This window comes from Microtus oregoni, unplaced genomic scaffold (genome assembly GCF_018167655.1).
Source record: "Microtus oregoni isolate MIOR12 unplaced genomic scaffold, Mior012 000029F_ref0000214, whole genome shotgun sequence".
Lineage (NCBI taxonomy): Eukaryota > Metazoa > Chordata > Mammalia > Rodentia > Cricetidae > Microtus > Microtus oregoni.
In genome coordinates, this window is record NW_024543088.1 from 16,879,714 (window position 1) to 16,899,268 (window position 19,555).

Below are 19,555 nucleotides of genomic sequence, written 5' to 3' on the forward strand. Positions count from 1 at the left end.
CTGGCATGAAAAGTGTGTGTCACCACTGTCTGGCCTGATGGGTTTTTTTGTTTTTTGTTTTTAAATAGAGTATATGAATAGTAAGACCAGAGTATGAATATTGTCATGATTGTATATAGCTGGATCTTTTAAAATTAAGGTATTTTAAGAAATGTTCTCTGTTAAGAAATTTTAAATTATTTATGGTACATATATGCATCATATTAATCATATTAGTGAGATTTGAAATGGTTGAAAATAGTATACCCAGTGATCTTTTTCAGTTCAGGGTCTGACATAGACTTGTGTCCTCACATTGTGGATGTGCTCTGCCTTGCCCACGGTGTTTGTGCAGAGCACCAGCTGGAGAGATTTATCCTCAGTGCAGTCTCATTGTTTATCTTCTGCCCCGAGATGGGTGCTACGTGACTTCTGGTTTTCTCCCCTTCGTTTGTCATAGAAGACATTGTAGTGATGACTCTAATTTTATTAAAGTAGGGGAGAAACCTGTCTTGAGCATCTACTATGACTTGAAAACAGGGACTCCAAAATAACTGAAGAAAGTTAATGAGCTTATAGATATTAGTCAGTATATTTTATAGTTGACTGTCAGCTAAATAGGAAACTTTTTAATTGCTAGGTATCTTTTTTTTTTTTTTTTTAATTTTCGAGACAGGGTTTCTCCGTAGCTTTTTTGGTTCCGGTCCTGGAACTAGCTCTTGTAGACCAGGCTGGCCTCGAACTCACAGAGATCCACCTGCCTCTGCCTCCCGAGTGCTGGAATTAAAGGCGTGCACCACCACCACCCGGCTTAGGTATCTTCTTGATATACTAGTATTTATTTTTTATTTCATTGTTTATTATTGAAGTTTTTTTGTTTTATTTATTTTACTTTGAGACAGTCTTGCTACATAGCCCTTACTGACTTCTAATTTACTGTGTAACCAGGTGGCTTATTTGCAGTTTCCTCTTAATACAGACATGCACAACTATGCCCAGGTTATTTTAAGTTTGAACCTTGAGTTTAATCATTCTTGACGAACCTGTGGCTTAGCCTCAAATATCTAGAATAAAATTTTCGGAATTTTATCCTTACCAATTCCATCAAACACATTGCCTAATACCTTAAACCAAGACTTTCAGGAAGTATATGACTCTAGGTCACCTTTTTTTCCCTCAGCCATTTTGAAAGGGCAGTTTGTCTATCAGAGACCATTTGTAGATGTCATGTTTTCTCAAATCAAGTTAGCCATGTTAGTTCCTTGGTGTCATTTTGCTTATATGCCCAGCATGTTTTGTTGATGTGTGGGCAGGCCAGTTAAACTGCACTTTTTTATCTGCAAATCTATTACTCCCGAGCTTAGACCCTGTTACATATGTGCATTTCCTTATATATAAAGGAAAATATATACTGTGTTCTACCCTTCCTTGAAGTGATAGCTACTTTAGAGTATAAAATAAATATGAATTTGAGTATTAAATTTCATTCTTATTCTACCATAATTCTTGGCTTTTTTTAAAAAAAAAAGCTTTTTTTAACCATTTATTTCTATTTCTGAGTGAATATGTGTGTAGGTGTGGTATGTGTTTGTTCTTGCAAGTGTGCCCCAGTCATTGGACAACTGGGGGGAATTGGTTATCTCCGTCCACCAAGTGGGTCCTGGGGATTAAACTCTGGAAATTAGGCTTGCCAGAGAGGCCTTTACCTCCTGAGCCACCTTGCTGGCTATTCTTACCTTCTTATCAATGCCACTTTCTCCTTTGGAAAAGCAATCTAGGCTTACCAAATCATTCTGGCCTTGTGGAAATTAAGAGCTAGGGGAGCAGATCAACATACAGTTTGGTTTTAAAAAACATGAACAGTGAGAGAAAATAGTTGTGAAGAAAGCATCACAAAAAAGAAGAAAAGGGGGGAAAAAAGCCCTCAAAAAGATAAAAACAAACCCAAGACTTTTTTGTATATGGTTCTTTTTTATTTTATTTTACAAATCTGCTTTTATTTACTTTTTATTAGTTTAAAGTCATGAAAGGTACAGCCTCACAGATTCTGTGTCCAGTGGACTTTACAGGAAGGTTGCTTCAGAATTAGGCATGAACCGTGCCACTGTTGCCATGGGCCCGAGTTCCCAAGATTACTCTTCTTTTGTTCAGGTTCCCTCCAGATGTCAGTGTTGTTTTAGCTCTACACACACAAACACATCTCTTGCATTAAAAAATTCCCTTTCATACTGGGTATAAAAGCTATAAAAACTTCTTGAGGTTTTATACATAAGAGAGCCCCAATTATCAATAATGTGTTAAGAGCAGTGTATTGTAAGATGAAACAGTACTTTTAACCTGAGGTCTATAAAAACTGGCTAAAATACTTTGTATTTAATGAATATAATTAGCAGGAAGTGCAAGAATTGTGACAGTAGATCCTGCTGGATAGAGTTCATAAATTTACAGACATAATGTTTTGTGGTGTTTGCTAAACGCAAAGAAAATACCCTCAGAAACAGTCATTTTTAGCAAATAGGCTAATTGCATTATTTACTAATTTTGAAGGGTTCAGAGGATGTGCTTGTCATATCTCCTGCACTCTTTTAAACCAGACACTTTATCTTTTCCCGCAGTAGGCTTTTAAATAGCTCAGGCAAACTTTTTGAGAGTAAAATAATTTTAATACATTTAGAATTAGCAACAATAACATGATGATAATGAAAATTTCTAAATCCTTAAAAAATCCTTAAAAAAATCAAAGCATTACCTACACTATGCTTTGCTTATAGTACATAAAAATATATTTGTTCCTACAATTCTATTAAGTTTTGAATAATTAAATGCTTATGTGCATTTGAAATGTAATCATGTTTCTACACATTTAAGTGTTTTAGAAATTTAAAGTTTTAGGGATAAGCACTAAAATTACTTTGTGCTATTTCTCTTTAACTACAGACCCTGCTACATGGAAAAACTCAAGACACCTTTCTAAAGGTTTATCCATTTGTTCTTAGCCCTTCTTTCTAGAATGCGTGCATGTGTGCTTATGTACCCTTCCAGGCTGTGCGCATCTGTTTTCCTTCCATTTTATTTGCCTGTCCACATTGACTGCAGGTTTTAGAGGTTCTTGTTAGTGTTTTGGCATTGCATTAACATGCAGGCTTTTTTGGTAGTGAATTTACCTTAATTTTTACAAAAACATAATCGTGAAGACAGTGAAACTTTTGTATGGCTAATTAAATTAAAAATAGCCCTGTGGTATGTGATACTGCCTCTGTGAGTTCTATGACCTCCATTAGTCTGCTCCTTCAAAGAGCCTTCTTGGAAGAAGGTCCTAAGCTTCAAGTAGGATCTGGTTTTATGTTTAGTCCAACAAAGATCTAAATAAATGTTTATGAGGATATCTTATTTCAGGTGACTCATATGCATTAAATATTTTAAATCATTAAGCTATTTTAAGCTTCTGAATTTGGTGGGAGTAGAATAGCTGTGCTTGGGTAAGCTGTCAAGAGGAGTAGATTGACTAGAAACTAGCAGGAGGCTGACTCCTTACAGTACATATGTATTTCTGTTTTTATTCATATCATTCGTTGGCCTTGAGAGCAATCACCTTGACAGTGTGCACTGCAAGCCGCTAATGCCCTGTCACTGAGAGCTTAATATATAGCCAACAGAAAACCAAATAAAAGACAAAGATTTTTTTTAATGGGAAAATTAGCTTATTTCATTCTTATGCTGCATGCATATTTTAAACTTTAATGTTATATACACATTTGTTATATATGATTTGCTTTTGCATTATTCTTTGGGATTCTTAATTTTTCTTCCTATAGTTCTTCAATTTTTTTGTTGGATAAACTGCTTTCATGTATAAAATTGTTGAAAGAAATGATCAGTTATCCTAATCGCAAACCAATAGGAAATAAACAGTTTGTAAGAACTAGATTTCAAATGCTGGGAGGACTTGCAGGCAACTCTACTTGAAGTTAGGCCTGCCTTTGTAGTCTATGCTGGGCTTTAAAAAATGCGAATGTGTATTTATCAGTCTTAAAATTGAGACAATTGGTATCTTGTTGTCAGTGAAAAGCAGTTCATTGTGTTAGCTTTTAATTCCTAACAATAAAACCCAATTTCTAGTCTCTAAGGAATGAATTTTTCTTTCTCTAGGAGTTGAAGCAGAAGAATGGGGTAAATTTCTTCACACCAAAAACAAGGTAATCACTCAAGAATATAAAGAAATAACATATAGAAAGTAACATTTTTGTAGGATAGTGGGGAATATAGTTTCTTACTGGTGATGTTTTTCTTGAAATAAAACCAAATTTGTTTACTTTGTAAACTTTAAAATAAAATTTGTCTCAGTAACATTTCTAGCCTCAGTTTAATATGACTTGATCCAATTCGGAGATTTTTAAGGACTGTAAGATCAGGCAACTTTGAAACAAATCTTAGAAAAATGTATATATACATGAGAAATTGTGAACTAGTCTTCTGAAGTAGATCCATATATATTCTTTAAATGTGGCCTCCACCCCTTAAGAACTGATCTTATTTAAAATATGATTCTTTTTGTTTCAACAATTTTTAGCTTTACACAGATTTTGATGAAATTCGACAAGAAATTGAAAATGAAACCGAAAGAATTTCAGGGAATAATAAGGTAGGCACTGTTTAAGACCTGGAAGACTTAAACAAAAGTAAATATATTGTTGAACATCTTCTGTATATAATAATATATAAGCGCATTGCAAAGTCTTAATCTCCTTCCCTCCACAGCAGTGATGTTGAATATGGGGCCTAGTACATGCTAGATAAGCGTTCTACCACTGAGCTGTATCCTAAAGCCTTTTTTTCCTTCTGAGACAGTGTCGCACTACATTACTCACCTAGGCTAGTCTTGAACTTGGGATCCACCTGTTTCATCTTCCTAAGTAACTGGGTATTAAAAATCAGTGTGTTACCAGACTTTGTTTATAATTCATAGTCTTTCTTTAAAAACAGAATACTTTACAAACATATAAAAAAAACTTAGCTGAATAATTATCTTTGTGTAAGTTGTGGTGGTTTATATCCGAATTCCCAGCATTGGGGAGTTAGAGGCAGGAGGAGCTAGCTACACACAGAAATAGTTACACAAACAACAAACACCAAGAACTAGGGACATAGCTCATTGATAGGCCATTTGTTTGGGGGAGGTCCTGGGTTAGATCTCCAGCAACACACACTGCCGTAGTTTCTTTTCTATTGCTGTGATGAATACCCCAACAAAGGCAACGTAAGGGAGAAGGTTTATTTAGCAGTTCCCAGATACAGTCCATCATGACAGGGATGTCACAGCAGCAAAAGCTTTTGAAGCAGCTGGTCACATTATGTTCAGAGTTGGAAAAGAACATTGAGTGCATGGGTACATACTAATTTTTAATTGTCTTTTTCCACTTATATAGCTGAGGTACCACTCACAATTCAGATGAGTCTTTCCAATTCAAGAGTGATAAAGACAGTCTTCTACAGGCATGCCCTTTTCCCAGGTGATTCTTGTTTCTGTCAAGTTGACAGTTAACACAGCTTATCAGACACATGTATGCATACACTTATACACCTTAAAACTTCCATACATGTAAAATATTTATATTGTGTGATCTTAATTACATAGTACTTGATTACAGTAAAACATTTACTTTCTAAGAATGTGAGAATTTTAAATCAAGTATTCTAAGATACCTTTAATGTCACAATCGCTCTCCTTTAAATCATTTTTGTACCCTGTATTGTGAATCCTTTTGTTTATATTGCTCTTCTGTGTAATCTGGAGGAACTTTAAATCTCACAAGTGGTCCTGAGCCATTAGTAATATCCAGTATATATTTGTTGTCAGGTCCTGTGACAACAGAAGTCATTTCCTGACAGAAATGCATTTTTGCAGCTGCTTTTTGACCTGTTGAAAATATTTGCCTCTTTTCAGTGACTGTTTTGCTCACTGTCAGACTCTAAGCTAGTACGTTGAAGTCACTACTGTTGCCACCACACTTTCTAAATTCCCTACACCAGGTTGAGCCTGGATTATGACAATAATATAGCTAGATGGGACTAGATTATGTCAGGGATAGCTTTTTGTCTCAGGGGTCTGAAAATTGAGGTACTTTTGCCTGAGCAGACTCTGACTATGTGTGTACACTTTTGCCACTTGATATTCGGATATCTGAGATCAAATTCATGGGCATAGCTTCTTACCTGTTCCTCTCTCAGCTCAGCACCATTAGCTCAAGGACATCATTTTGGATAAATGAAATGCACTGTTCTTCTGTTTACTGCTTTTAAAAGATGGCATATGCATATAGAAAAGGAAGTGAAGTTATTTAGGGAGAAGAAATTTTATATATTAATGGTATGGGGTTGGATAGGATTATAATCCTTGTTTTTATGATTGGCTGCCTTCTCATTCATGTTTCATTATGCTTCTATTACTGAAAAATTTTAGGAACCATAGTTTAATAAATATTTTAAAGCATCTAAAGTCTATGTACTTGAATGTAGTTTACTTTAGCATTTCATTAATTGAAATTTAATTCTGATTGTAATATATTTGAAACTCATTTTTAGGGAGTAAGCCCTGAGCCAATCCATCTTAAGGTTTTCTCACCCAACGTTGTCAATCTGACACTTGTGGATTTACCAGGAATGACCAAGGTAAGGAATATCTGTTGCTCATGTTTTCGTTTAAAGAAATGTGTTTTGTTTTCTTTTTAACATTAACCTAATCTGAGAATAATGAGTTGATTTTGCAGTTATTATTAATATCAGAAAGCCCTCATTTTTCCTTAAAATGCTTTCTTTACCTTGGCTCCAGTATATCACAGTCTAGAATCCCATCTACAGTCTCTCTGACCACCCCTTTTTCCTCTTGCTTGCTGGTTTCTTGCTGTCCCACTATAGTCTGAACAGGTCTTTTCTTAGATTTCTTGTGCTCTTTAGGTACACAAAACACAATCTAATTAGATTGATAGTATATAGCTTTAAGTTCATGAGTTTGAATATTTTGGCATTCAGATTATTTCCAGGTACATGTCCATCTAAGCACTTGGCATACACATTTAAATGTTTTAATAAGCATTACAGTTTTGCTATGTCTAATACCAAATTTCTGATCTGTCCTTTAACTATATTTGATCCATTATCTTCCCTATGTTCATAATTGGCAATTACATTGTACTGATTGGTCAGCCAAAACCTTACAGTCGTCCTTAAGTTTTCTTTACCTTTTTTTTAATCTCTCTTTCAGCAAATCTCTGGGCATTCCCTATTTTTAAATTATATCCAGAATTCTATTACCTCTTTACATATTCATAGCAGAGGTAACCATTGTTATTTCACTTGGATTAGCATAAATTACAAGGCATATAATAGGTCTCGCTTGTTTATTTTTATGTGCATTAGTGTTTTACCTATATGTATATCTATGTGAGGGTGTCAAATCCCCTGGAGAGGGAGTTACAGACAGTTGAGAGCTGCCATATGAGTGCAGGTAATTAAACCTAGATCCTCTGGAAAAGCACAGTGCTCTTTACTGAGTCATCTGTCCAGCCCCTGTTCTTATCTTTTAAGTAATCACAGTATTCTATTAAAGTGAAAATTAGATTGTGTCATTTCTTGACTTAAAATCTCTTCAGAGACTTCCTAGTTCTCTCTACTGAGAATACTGAGAGTACAAGCTTAAGTTCCTGGAAATATCTACTCCTGTGTTATTCTCTTACTTTATTAGTTTACTTCTCCATCTCAGGGTGGCCTTTATCGGTCTGTCTACTGAGGCTGACCTTGAATTCCTTATCTTCCTACTCCCAGACGCTGGGACTACAGGCCCCCATACTAGGTTTCTCTATTTTTCTTCTCGAGTTGCTTTTGTTCTGGGTTTCTGCTCTTATTATTCACTCAGTATGGAATGTTCTTTCCCCAGATGTCTATATGTACTTCTCTTTACCTTTAGTTTCTGCTTAGTCATCTAAACTTTATTATCTAATTCAGGTAGCCCTGATTATTCTGTTTCAAAACATCATTTAAAGCAAGAATTTAGAAGCATCACTCCTCAGCCTGTGTTCTTGATTGCCTCATCTACCTCTTGGGCCAAATTGTTGTGTCTGTTTAGTATTTGCCTCTTATTACTAAGACAGATGCTCTAGGAAAGCAGGAACTTGAATATCTTCATTTTATTGCTGTGACTTAACTCAATATGTAGAAGAGTGCCAGATGCTGTCACCATACACGGAATGAATAAATGGATTCACCTGACAAATAGTGAGTGAATGAATGAATGAATGATCATCTGTATGCAGTTGATACTCAATAGTCCTTGACATATGATTTATGAAGTAGTTAATTTTTTATATTTGGAAGAGTTACATTTTGAGGCTTTGCACATTACGAGATTCCCAGGTACTGCTATAGCATATTATTAATTTATTTTAGCTATTTATACATACAGAAACACTTGTATTCTGTGAATTAAATTTGTGGAAAAAGCTGAGTTGATTTTGATTATTGCTCATTTTCGTTTTGTTTAGGTACCTGTAGGTGATCAGCCAAAGGATATTGAGCTTCAGATCAGAGAGCTCATTCTTCGGTTCATCAGTAATCCCAATTCCATCATCCTCGCTGTCACTGCTGCAAATACAGATATGGCAACATCAGAGGCACTCAAGATTTCCAGAGAGGTAGATCCAGATGGTAAGGACAGATGTTTTGTTTAATGAATGTTTGACTTACCATGGTAAATCTTTCCTCAGAAAAAAATATTATTGAAAGGAATATCTCCAGTTAATACAGATCTTAAAATGCTTTTTATTTTTCCCATAATTTTAAACAGCAATTAGAACAGAAAACAGTTACTTGATTGCTGTAAAGGGTAGGCAAAAATACTTCCTATAAGGTCTATATTTTTAGTACCTATCCAATAATTTTAACATTAGTTTTTAAAATGTTTTTTTATTTGTGAAAGTGAAATTTCAGGTTTTGAATACCCAACATTTAAGAATACATAACTTGTCAGGTAATGGTGGCATATACCTTTAATCCCAGCACTTGGGAGGCAGAGATCTCTGAGTTTGAGGCCAGCCTGGTCTACTGAGCAAGTTCCAGGACAGGCTCCAAAGCTACAGAGAAACCCTGTCTTGATTAAAAAAAAAAAAGAAGAATACGTAAGTCATAATTGTATAGATTATTATGATACAAGAAATAACTATAGAATCTCCTTTCTGTAGATAAAAGCACAAGACAGACTTAGTCTAGAGGGGTCCCTGAAGGTATCTCTTTTTACAAGGTACTCTTTACCCGATTGTAACTCAGTGATACTTAGGATAACAGAGGCTTCTCTCAGTCTATATCAAATGCTAGCTTTGTAGTGAGTGGATAATTGGCCCATAAGGAAACCATTTTTTCACCTAAATGTTTGAAGATCAACATCTTTGTTACAGTTTTTCCCCTGCTTTGAAAAAAATAATTTTAAATAAAAATTAAACAACTGTTAATTAAAGTTTTCATAAATAGGTATGGTGGTGCACACCTGAAATCCCAGCACTTGGGAGTAAGAGTAAGAAAGGGTCATTGTCAGCTACGGTGATCTACATAAGGCCCTGTCCCTAAATAAATACACTAATAAAATAATCAAGCAATAAGATGGACATATATTTAATCTAGTAATCTTTTTTTTCTTGGAGGCAATGCCTCACTATGTAGGCCTGGCTGGCCTGGAACTTGTTAGATGATCTAAATTGGCAATACATTACAAGGAAATAATGTAATATTAATATGTATATTAGTATCCTACATTAGTATATATTACTATCAAATACATTTATTAGTATCAAAATTTAGAAGTGGTGCTAGAGAGATGACTCAGTTGGAAAAAGTGTTTGAAGTGCAAGAATGAAGACCCAGGTACAAATCCCTAGAAGCCAGGCACATCGAAACACCTTAGTAACCCAGTGCTGGGGTTAAAGGAAGGAGGACAGACCCCTAGAGCTTACTCTTCTGCCACTTTAGCCAGTTGGTGAGTTCCAACATCAATGAGAGACCCTGTCTCAAAGAATAGGATAGAAGGCAATTGAAGAAGATGTCCCGTGTATGGACTCCACATAAATACACATGCATATATGCACATACAAAAGCAGTTAGGTGCAATTTAGAAGCAACTTCTTAATGGGGATAACACAATGTGTGACGACAGTAAGTGGTGATTTTGTAGGTTTGGAACAAAAAAGATTTTTTTTTTAAAAAAAAAATTTTATTTTTATTATTTTATGTTCATTGGTGTGAGGGTCAGATGCCATGTGGGTGCTGGGAACTGAACTCAGGTCCTCTAGAAGAGCAGCCAGTGCTCTTAACCGCTGAGCCATCTCTCCAGCCCAAAGAAAATGTTTATAACTGAAAACTGCCTATTCAAAGTTGCACCTGGCCGGGCGATGGCGGTGCACACCTTTAATCCCAGCACTTGGGAGGCAGAGGCAGGCGGATCTCTGTGAGTTCGAGACGAGCCTGGTCTACAAGAGCTAGTTCCAGGACAGGCTCCAAAGCTACAGAGAAACCCTGTCTCGAAAAACAAACAAACAAAACAAAATCAAAGTTGCACCTGCCTCTGCTGGAATTGTTATATATATTGGTGTAGAGTGTTGCATTTACTTTGGGAAAGGAGAACAACTTTCTCTTTTTTTGTCTTTTGCTTTTTGCTTTTCAAGACAGGGTTTCTTTGTGTAGCTTGACTATCATGGATCTTATTATGTAGATCAGGCTAGCATCTGGCTCCCAAGTGCTGGGATTAAAGGTGTGCACCGCTGCCCAACTATGGGAAACAACTTTTAATCAGCAATCCCATGTTAAATTTTCATATGAAAACCTCTGGAGCCTGGAATGCTCACTCACTGTTACACCAGCATCCAAGAGAGTAAGGTTAGCCTGGGCTAATGTCCACTCAGATCCCGTTTCAGAAATCAGGGGCTTAGCAGGTGATGGTTTTAGTGGGTGATTGTTAGCAGGTGAAGGTTTATTGGGTTATGGCTAGCAGGTGATGGTTTATCGGGTGATGGTTAGCAGGTGATGGTTTAGCCCGTACAGGCTCTTGCTGCCAGATCTGATGATCTATCTGAGTTGGAGGCCTCAGCTATCACATTGTAAAAGGAGAAATAAACTCCTGAAAGTTGTCCTCTGACCTCTGTACCTGCGGTTGTATTTACATGACCCTTCCACTCCTTCCACCCCTAATGAGTAAATGAATTAAAGAACCCTTTGTAGGACTGGAGAGATGGCTCAGAGGTTAAGAACACTGGCTGTCCTTCGAGAGGTCCTGAGTTCAATTCCCAGCAACCACATGGTTGGCTTATTACCATCTGTTATGAGTTCTCATGCCCTCTTCTGGCCTGCAGGAATAAATGCAGGCAGAACACTATACATAAAAAATAATATTTTTAAAATAAACATTAAAAAACAAACCTTTGTATACAAACATCTGTGGTGATTTTATTCATATTTTCCCCAAACTAGAAACAACTCAAATATTTCTCAAATCAAGAAGGAATAGCTCAATTAGTACACCCATATAATAAACAGCATGAACTGTTTATTATAAACAGTGAACTGCTCATGTCTGCTACAGTGTGGACCGCCCTCAGATGCGTCATGGTGAATGAAAGAATACAGAGGTAGAACTGAAGGACAGTTTTGGTTGCCTAGTAAAAGAGTATTGTGGGGAGGTGAATTGTTAGGATTGAGGTAGTATGTACTTGTCAGAAAGAAGAGAATTAGAGTCTGGTCGTGTGGTTCACTAATACAGTGAGTGCTTAGCGTATCCAAGGCCCTAGGGTTCCCCCCCCTCCCCCCCGGCCCAGCACTGCCAAAGGGTTGGGCGGGGGACAAGATTACACACCAAAAATAGTAAATATTAAACAAAATTTTAGACGCTTAGAAATATTGACCTAAGGACTACTAAGAAATTACTTACAGAGCTGGGGAGTTGGCACAGTGGTTAAGAGCACTTGGTAATCCTGCAAAGGACCAGAGTTTGGTTCCCAGCACCCACATCAGTCAGCTGACAACTGTCTATTACACTAGCTCCAGAGGATCCAACTCCCTCTTATGGCCTCTTTCCATGCACATACATAGACACTCACGTATACATAATTTTAAAAAGTTATTTTTAAAAATTACTCATGAAAACAAGTTTTAAGATTGTATGCCATATTTAAATTTCATATAAAGTACTAGAAGCAAATATTAGGAAAATATTTCCAAAATGATGGAAGAGGCAAAGTGTTAGGTAGAATTATAGATGAAGATTTTCCTTTATTAAATGTAATGCTTTTTTTTCTTTTCTTTCTTTCTTTTTTTTAATGGATCTCTCTTCCCCTTCCTTTTTATACTTACCAGGACGCAGAACTCTAGCTGTAATCACCAAACTTGATCTCATGGATGCGGGTACTGATGCCATGGATGTATTGATGGGAAGGGTTATTCCAGTCAAGCTTGGAATAATTGGAGTAGTTAACAGGTTAGCAATTAAAATGGAATAAAGGTGCTAGAGAGTTGGTTTAGTGGTTAAGAACAGTTGTTATCTTAAAAAGGACCGAAATTCAGTTCCCAGCACCCACATTCAGTCACTCAACTACTTGTAACTGGAGCTCTAAGGGATCCAGTACCCTTTTTCTGTCCCCCAAGAATACCATGTGCATGTATAAACATGTATGCACGTTTTCACATAAATAAATATTGAAAGAATGGAATAAGAATCCCAGCATTCTCACTTCAAAGCAAGCCTGATTTTGAAATTCTGTCTGAAATGTGGTGCTGTCCTGTTTTCCCCTCTTGTTCTTAATGCTGGTGTTGCCATAGGGGCCACTGCACTGAAAAGAGACAAACGCCTCTCCGAGTATTTGGGGGTTTGGTGGTGGTGGTGGTTTCTTTTTTCAAGTATTTATTAGCATGTATATGGAGGTCAGAGGACAACTTGGCAGGAGCCAGTTCTCTCCTTTTTCTATTTGGGTTTTGGGTTTAAATTTGGGTTTCAGACTTGGCAGCAAGAGCTCTTACTCAGAGTCACTTCGGTGGTCCTTTTGAAAACTGTTCTTCCTCTCTGATTTTCCCCATGGAAAATGTTTCTAAGGTTCAGTGCCACAAAATGGAAGATGATTACATAATTAACCTTTACTAATTCTTTCGTACAACTTAAGTTATGTATGAGAATGGTATTAGGTGACAAAAAAAAGTATTACCTAATTTGTACCCACTCAAGAGAAATGAAAGGTGGTGGGATTTTAATGATTGTTTTTAATCCCATATCATTAGTAATGCTGTGTTATGCCAGGATATGACTTGGAAACTTTAAAGATATATCCTAAAATTGCTGGTATTAAAAATTATAGAAAAGAAACAACTACTGTTGAGGGCTTATGTTTTATCCATTCTACAGTGAGCAGTTAGCAATGGCGTCATTGGAATTCTCAGAGTAGCGCCTAGTAGGAGGCAGTGCTGTCTGTGCTCAGGTGACAGTCTCTCTTAGGTCTCCCTTTCTGTACAGTAGGGAAACCGGTTATCTGGAGACTTAAGTGCTAACTATAGTTGCTACGTAGTCTGATATAATAGGGTTTGAGTCAGTTTTAACATCTCAGGGCCTCAGGTCATTAAAAATGAATTCAGGGGCTGGAGAGGTGACTCGGCTGTTAAGAGTACTTGCTGCTCTTCCAGAGGACCCAGGTTCAATTCCCAGCACTCACATGGCAGCTCACAACTGTGTAACTCCAAGAACTGACACCTTCACACAGACATACATGTGGGCAAAACACCAAAGCACATAAAAATAAATTATTGAGAAAAAAATTAAAATGAAAATATTTTGTTAAGTGATATCTAAGGTTCATTCTAGATGTCCGTATATATTCCTTTCTCACTGAACGACAACTTGCAGCTAGTTTCTTTTCAGGCAAGCATGTGCTGTATATACTACTGCATCCTGTACTTGTAGATGATTACACTTCAAGTTAACGTCTTTATTCTTGGTAGAATTTAGTCACCTATGCATAAGTAAAATATAGCTGATATATGCTTATATTTTTATATCAGTCTACAGCTTACTGAAGGATACTACTTTTGTGCATAGGTTAATAGTAACAACAAAGCTGATACTATTCAGCTTAAGTCAAACAGTTCCAATCTTGACTTTCTGCCCTCCTTGGTGGCTTATTGGCTGAGGTGTCAGTGCTCTAAAGTATGAGGCATGTTGTAGAGAATCACCTTGTTAGAAGTCAGGGAACAGTATCTGGTGCTAACACTCAGCCCGAGCAGAGAAAAACAGCACTGGCTTCGGTTGAACAAGTTTGCTATTTTTCAACATAGGAGCCAGCTAGATATTAACAATAAGAAGAGTGTGACTGATTCAATCCGTGATGAATATGCTTTTCTTCAGAAGAAATACCCGTCTCTGGCCAACAGAAATGGAACGAAGTATCTTGCTAGGACCCTGAATAGGTAACATTTTCACCTTTTAAAGATGAAATGTTTTCATTTTTGGCAACTGGTGTCTTAGAATGTTCCTATTTAATTTCATATATGTTTTCATACTGTTCCTTAAAGTTTCACTTCTGAATTCTTGTAAAGCAATGTCTCTATATTTATTGGGATGTTTGGTATTAAGTCATGTACTCTGGAGTGAGTATTCAAATAGTTTTCTTAATTAGGAAGTTTTTTTAATTTTCAGTTCAACCTCATTTCCCATTACTATTATATGGTTAAATACTCATTTTTGAAATAAAACACTTTGAATAGTGTTTGCAATCAAGTAACAATAGCAACAACTCTTTGGGAAGCCCATCTGAGTTCACACTTTGTTTTGAGGCCCAGATCCTTTGGCGTGACGATCCCAGTTCATTTAAAGTTGATCTAAGTTCCTGGATGACGTAGGGGTAAATTTGCATATGGGGTCTTCTTTTATCCTTAACCTCTAGGCTGCAGACAGCACTAGCAAAATCATTTCACTGTCCGTGTGCCCACAAAGCAGTGTCAGTGACTTGGGGCTTGGAAATGGGTCATAGCCAAGGAGTATGTTCATCCCTTTATGTAACTCATAACCATCTATCACCGACTTTTTAAATTGTCACCCAACGAATATCAAAATGCTCACCTGTTTTATGTGGCCCATAAGAAGAGCAGCAAGCTGACTGGACAGCAGCAGTGGCCGTTGAGGAGTACAGTGAGCTTTGGGGACGGACACCAGGAGGGCATGGCAACCACAGTACCCTGACTGAGCAGTTAGGAAGTTTTTGACAGTTAATTGGATTTTGAACTTTACTAAGATATCAGGTGATTTCCAGATATTTAGATTTTATGAATTTAATTAAAATTTTCAGTTATCACATGACATACTTTTTAATTTAGAATTTCTTTACATTTATTCATAATAGAAATAACATGTGTTCCATACTTCCTATTCTGAACACCTACTGATGTAGGAACAAAAAAGGAACACCATTTTCTCTTATCCGGTACAATGAAGGCAGAAGAACTTGGATCTTAGATTTATTTACACTGTTGTAAAAGGTTATTAAACCAAAATTCTACGTAGAATTGTACTGGGTGGCTTACTTTATAGACTACAGTGACTTGAAAATAATGTGCCTTGTTCTAGTTTTATTTGTGACTTTCTTCTAGCAATCACTACAGCTACTTTTGTGGGGGTTTTGTTTTGTTTCGCTCTTTTTTAGACTAAGGACCTCTAAACGAAGATTGCTTCATTTCCCGTTCTTGGGATATAGGGGCTAAAAATTTGTTTTCTTATTCTTACACATAAGAACAGAGAGTTCTTCTGGAAGAAGATTTCTATAGGTTTCCCCACATACCATTTATGTAATTTGGTAGATTGTAGCTAGCTGTCCTGCAGTTCACTTCTGACACTATTTATGTAGAGACAACATCACATCTTATAGGTTAAGGTCTTGGTTTTTTTTATAGGATTTCCCTTCTACTTTAGATGTCAGTTGTCAGCAAAAGCTATAGACTATTTTTCTTAAGAGCTATAATCACTGAAATAGGCAGTAGGCCTCAATGAACACTTTGTTTATGTTTATTCATGTAGTAAAAGATTAGTGTAGAGGATACAGGTAGAGCAGTTAGAAAGGATAGATAAGGCGAGGTATAGGGTATTGAAAAGTGAACCAGAGTTGATGCCCTGTCTGGGCGTGTCATGCTCCAGAACCTTGCAGTTAGTTTCATGAACTCTGCTTGAGTTTTCATGGTAGCTTCAGTATATGGATATGATTGATTACTGCACTGGCCATTGGTGATTAGTTCAACTGGGACTGATCCTCCCAACCCTTCAATGTTATCTTTCTGGAAGCACACACCAGTCCTTAGATACTTGAAGAGACTTTAATACCTGGGTACTAGGAAGATTTCACCATTATACCCTTTTTTTCATTGCCTTGTTGGAAGTATTAATACTTGGTTTTATGCTAAAACCTGCTTTTCTGATCTTTTAGGTTGCTTATGCATCATATCAGAGATTGTTTACCAGAGCTGAAAACAAGGATAAATGTCTTAGCTGCTCAATATCAGTCTCTTCTGAATAGCTATGGTGAACCTGTGGACGATAAGAGTGCTACTTTACTGCAGCTTATCACCAAGTTCGCCACCGAGTACTGTAACACTATTGAAGGAACCGCAAAGTACATTGAAACCTCTGAGCTGTGAGTAAGACATTGTTGTGAAGATTTGGTTACTTGGATTGCATATAATCTTGAAATTATTTAAATTTTAATAGTAGAGAAGCTGGCTCAAGAGCTTTTGAGTTAAAGGCAAAAGAAAGACATTTAAAGGGGGGTAAGAAAGAAAGAAGTCAAACTATCTCTGTTTGTAGATGACAGGATTCTTTACTTAACAGACCCCGCTAAGTCTACTAGATAACTTATAACCTATTAAACATAGTAAAGTTACACAATATAAAATTAATATTAAAAAAGATCCTTCCTATGTATCAACCATGTGCTCTCAAACAAATGAACCCCATCCAAATAACCAAAAATAATTATGTGGCCAAAGAGAAAGACCTCTGTAAAGAAAATGTAAAGACACTGAACGGGGAAATCACAGAAGATACTAAATGATGGAAAGAGCTTACATGTTCCTGGATTGACAAAGTTAGCATTTTAAAAATGAATGTGAAACCAAAATTAATTTACAGATTTAATGAATAGCTATCAAAGTTCCAATGTCATATTTCATGGGTTTAGAATATACAATACAAGCATTTTTATGAACTCACAAAATCCAACATGTCAAACTCAGAGCTATAGTGATAAAGATAGTCTGGCACTGGCATAAAAAACAGACAGGTACACTGATAGAGTAGAATAGAGGACCCAGAAGTAAAACAAAGACCTGTGCCTATTTAATTTTTGACAATGGTTAAAAACATTATTTTGATAACAGAGAGCCTGTTCAGCAAGTGGTGCTGGTAGGACTGGATGTCCACATACAGAATTAATGTGGATTCTTTCACTTTATACAAAAGTGAACTCAAAGTGGACCAAAGGCTACTGGAACTTCTAGAGGAAAACATGTCAGTTCCCTGGAAGACATTGGGATAGGAAAGAATTTTTTGAATAGTATCAGCATAGGGGACAACATGAAAATAAAGGTCCACAGCAAAGAAACAATTAGCAGAGCAACCAGCCTGAAGTGTGTTGCTAACTACACTTCAGACTAGAGACTGATACCTAAACTTTACAGCCAGTTTTGGAAATTAAATACCAAGGAAATAAAAATCCTAATCAAGCGGGCAAATAAATGGGATTTAGTTTTAACAAAACCACACAGATGGACGATACTTATTTTAAAAAGTGTTCAGTATTTTGAGATACTATCTCATCCCAGTCTGACTGACCTTCATCAACAAACGTGACAAAATGTTAGAGCAGTCCTTGATCGCTGCCTGTGGGGGTGCATATTGAATACATCCATTGTGAAAATGAGTGGATAGTTTTCAAAAAATTAAAAATAGTACTACCATATGACCCAGCTATTTCACTCTAGGGCATATACCCAGAGAACTCTGTGACCTACCATAACGGTAATTACACCTCATGCTTACTGTTGCATTCGCTATAGCAAAGAGTTGGAATCAAACTACTTACCCATCAACAGATGAATGTATAATGGACACTGGAGCACATATAAATGGAACACTATTCAGCTCTAAAGAAAAAATATTGAAAGGAAACAGAGTGGACTTGAGAGGAAGCCTCATTCACTGTTGGTGGGATATAAATTGATAAAGCCATTGGGTTTATAAGGCTTTGTCAGAAGATGAAACAATCTTAAAGCTTAAAGAAAGACATAACTTGTAGCTTCTTTATAGCAGTGTGTAATCATATGCCTTGCCTTTCAGATGCGGTGGTGCTAGGATTTGTTATATTTTCCATGAGACTTTTGGGCGAACCTTAGAATCTGTTGACCCGCTAGGTGGCCTTAACACTATTGACATTTTGACTGCCATCAGAAATGCTACCGTGAGTATGCCGAGCCAGAAGCAGAGGGAAAGCTTTATTTGTATGCGTAGTTTAAGTTGATGTACAGTTTCTTTTGCTGTCATATTTAAAACATTTTTCAGGAAAAGGAACAAAAAAGGGATTCTTTTTATCCTTTAGAAGACGTGAATTGCACATAGCTATAATAATAGAGCTGAATTTTGTCTTTTCAGGGTCCCCGTCCTGCTTTATTTGTGCCTGAGGTTTCATTTGAGTTACTGGTCAAGAGGCAAATCAAGCGTCTAGAAGAGCCCAGTCTCCGGTGTGTTGAACTGGTCCATGAGGAAATGCAGAGGATCATTCAGCATTGTAGCAATTACAGTACACAGGTACCTGTGAGATGGAACAGGGCCATCAGATCAATCCTGTGTTCAGAGTGGGAGAAAATGGGCTAAAAGCAAACTCGTTAGTTCCCTTAGTTATGAGTGATTTTAAATGGTGTTTGTAAATGTAGCTTCCAAATCTAATTCAGTACTTCAGTGATTATTTAGTTTTCAATTAAACAGACTAACATTTTTATTTCTCTGTTATATACAGGAGTTGTTACGGTTCCCTAAACTTCATGATGCCATAGTTGAAGTAGTGACTTGTCTTCTTCGTAAAAGGTTGCCTGTTACAAATGAAATGGTGAGCTACTGTCTTGTTTGAATCACTATCAGCAAAGGTTTAATTTGGTTGTTTTCTTCTGTATAACATTATGATCGCTTCAAGCATGTTTCCCAGTGAATCATAAGTATTTGTCTTATTTCCAAAGAAAGTTTTTAGTTATTTTAGTACACAGTATTTTTAATTTTGATTTTGATGTTTTAATCATTACTAGCCTGAAATTCCAAGTTTCATGAGGACAGAATATTGTTAAACGTCTTGAGTAGCTGCTTCTGTTCTGTCCTGCTATTGTTGTTGTGGTAAATTAGTCTGTGCAGGATGCTCAGCAAGCCAGACCTTTACAGCAAGCTCACTTTATTCTGAATCTGAAGCACATGGGGCAACCCATATTCTGCTTGTTCTGTGACCTGATGGTAGGAGTTAGTTGTTACTAT

General features: G+C 36.6%; 1 protein-coding gene across 8 annotated transcripts in view; it reads left to right on the forward strand.

Annotated features, from left to right (window-relative positions):
* Positions 1-19,555, forward strand: part of Dnm1l (dynamin 1 like) — a 45,634-nt gene that overhangs the window by 16,145 nt on the left and 9,934 nt on the right. For 4 of the 8 annotated variants that reach the window (XM_041678384.1, XM_041678385.1, XM_041678379.1 and 1 more), the window contains exons 3-13: positions 2,917-2,955; positions 4,129-4,175; positions 4,550-4,621; positions 6,562-6,648; positions 8,517-8,679; positions 12,370-12,490; positions 14,332-14,463; positions 16,470-16,676; positions 18,377-18,497; positions 18,689-18,844; positions 19,053-19,142. In XM_041678384.1, the coding sequence (XP_041534318.1) occupies positions 2,917-2,955; positions 4,129-4,175; positions 4,550-4,621; positions 6,562-6,648; positions 8,517-8,679; positions 12,370-12,490; positions 14,332-14,463; positions 16,470-16,676; positions 18,377-18,497; positions 18,689-18,844; positions 19,053-19,142 (1,235 nt within the window). The remainder of the gene's footprint in view (positions 1-2,916; positions 2,956-4,128; positions 4,176-4,549; positions 4,622-6,561; positions 6,649-8,516; positions 8,680-12,369; positions 12,491-14,331; positions 14,464-16,469; positions 16,677-18,376; positions 18,498-18,688; positions 18,845-19,052; positions 19,143-19,555) is intronic. The other 4 variants (XM_041678377.1, XM_041678378.1, XM_041678382.1 and 1 more) reach the window with 1 other exon arrangement.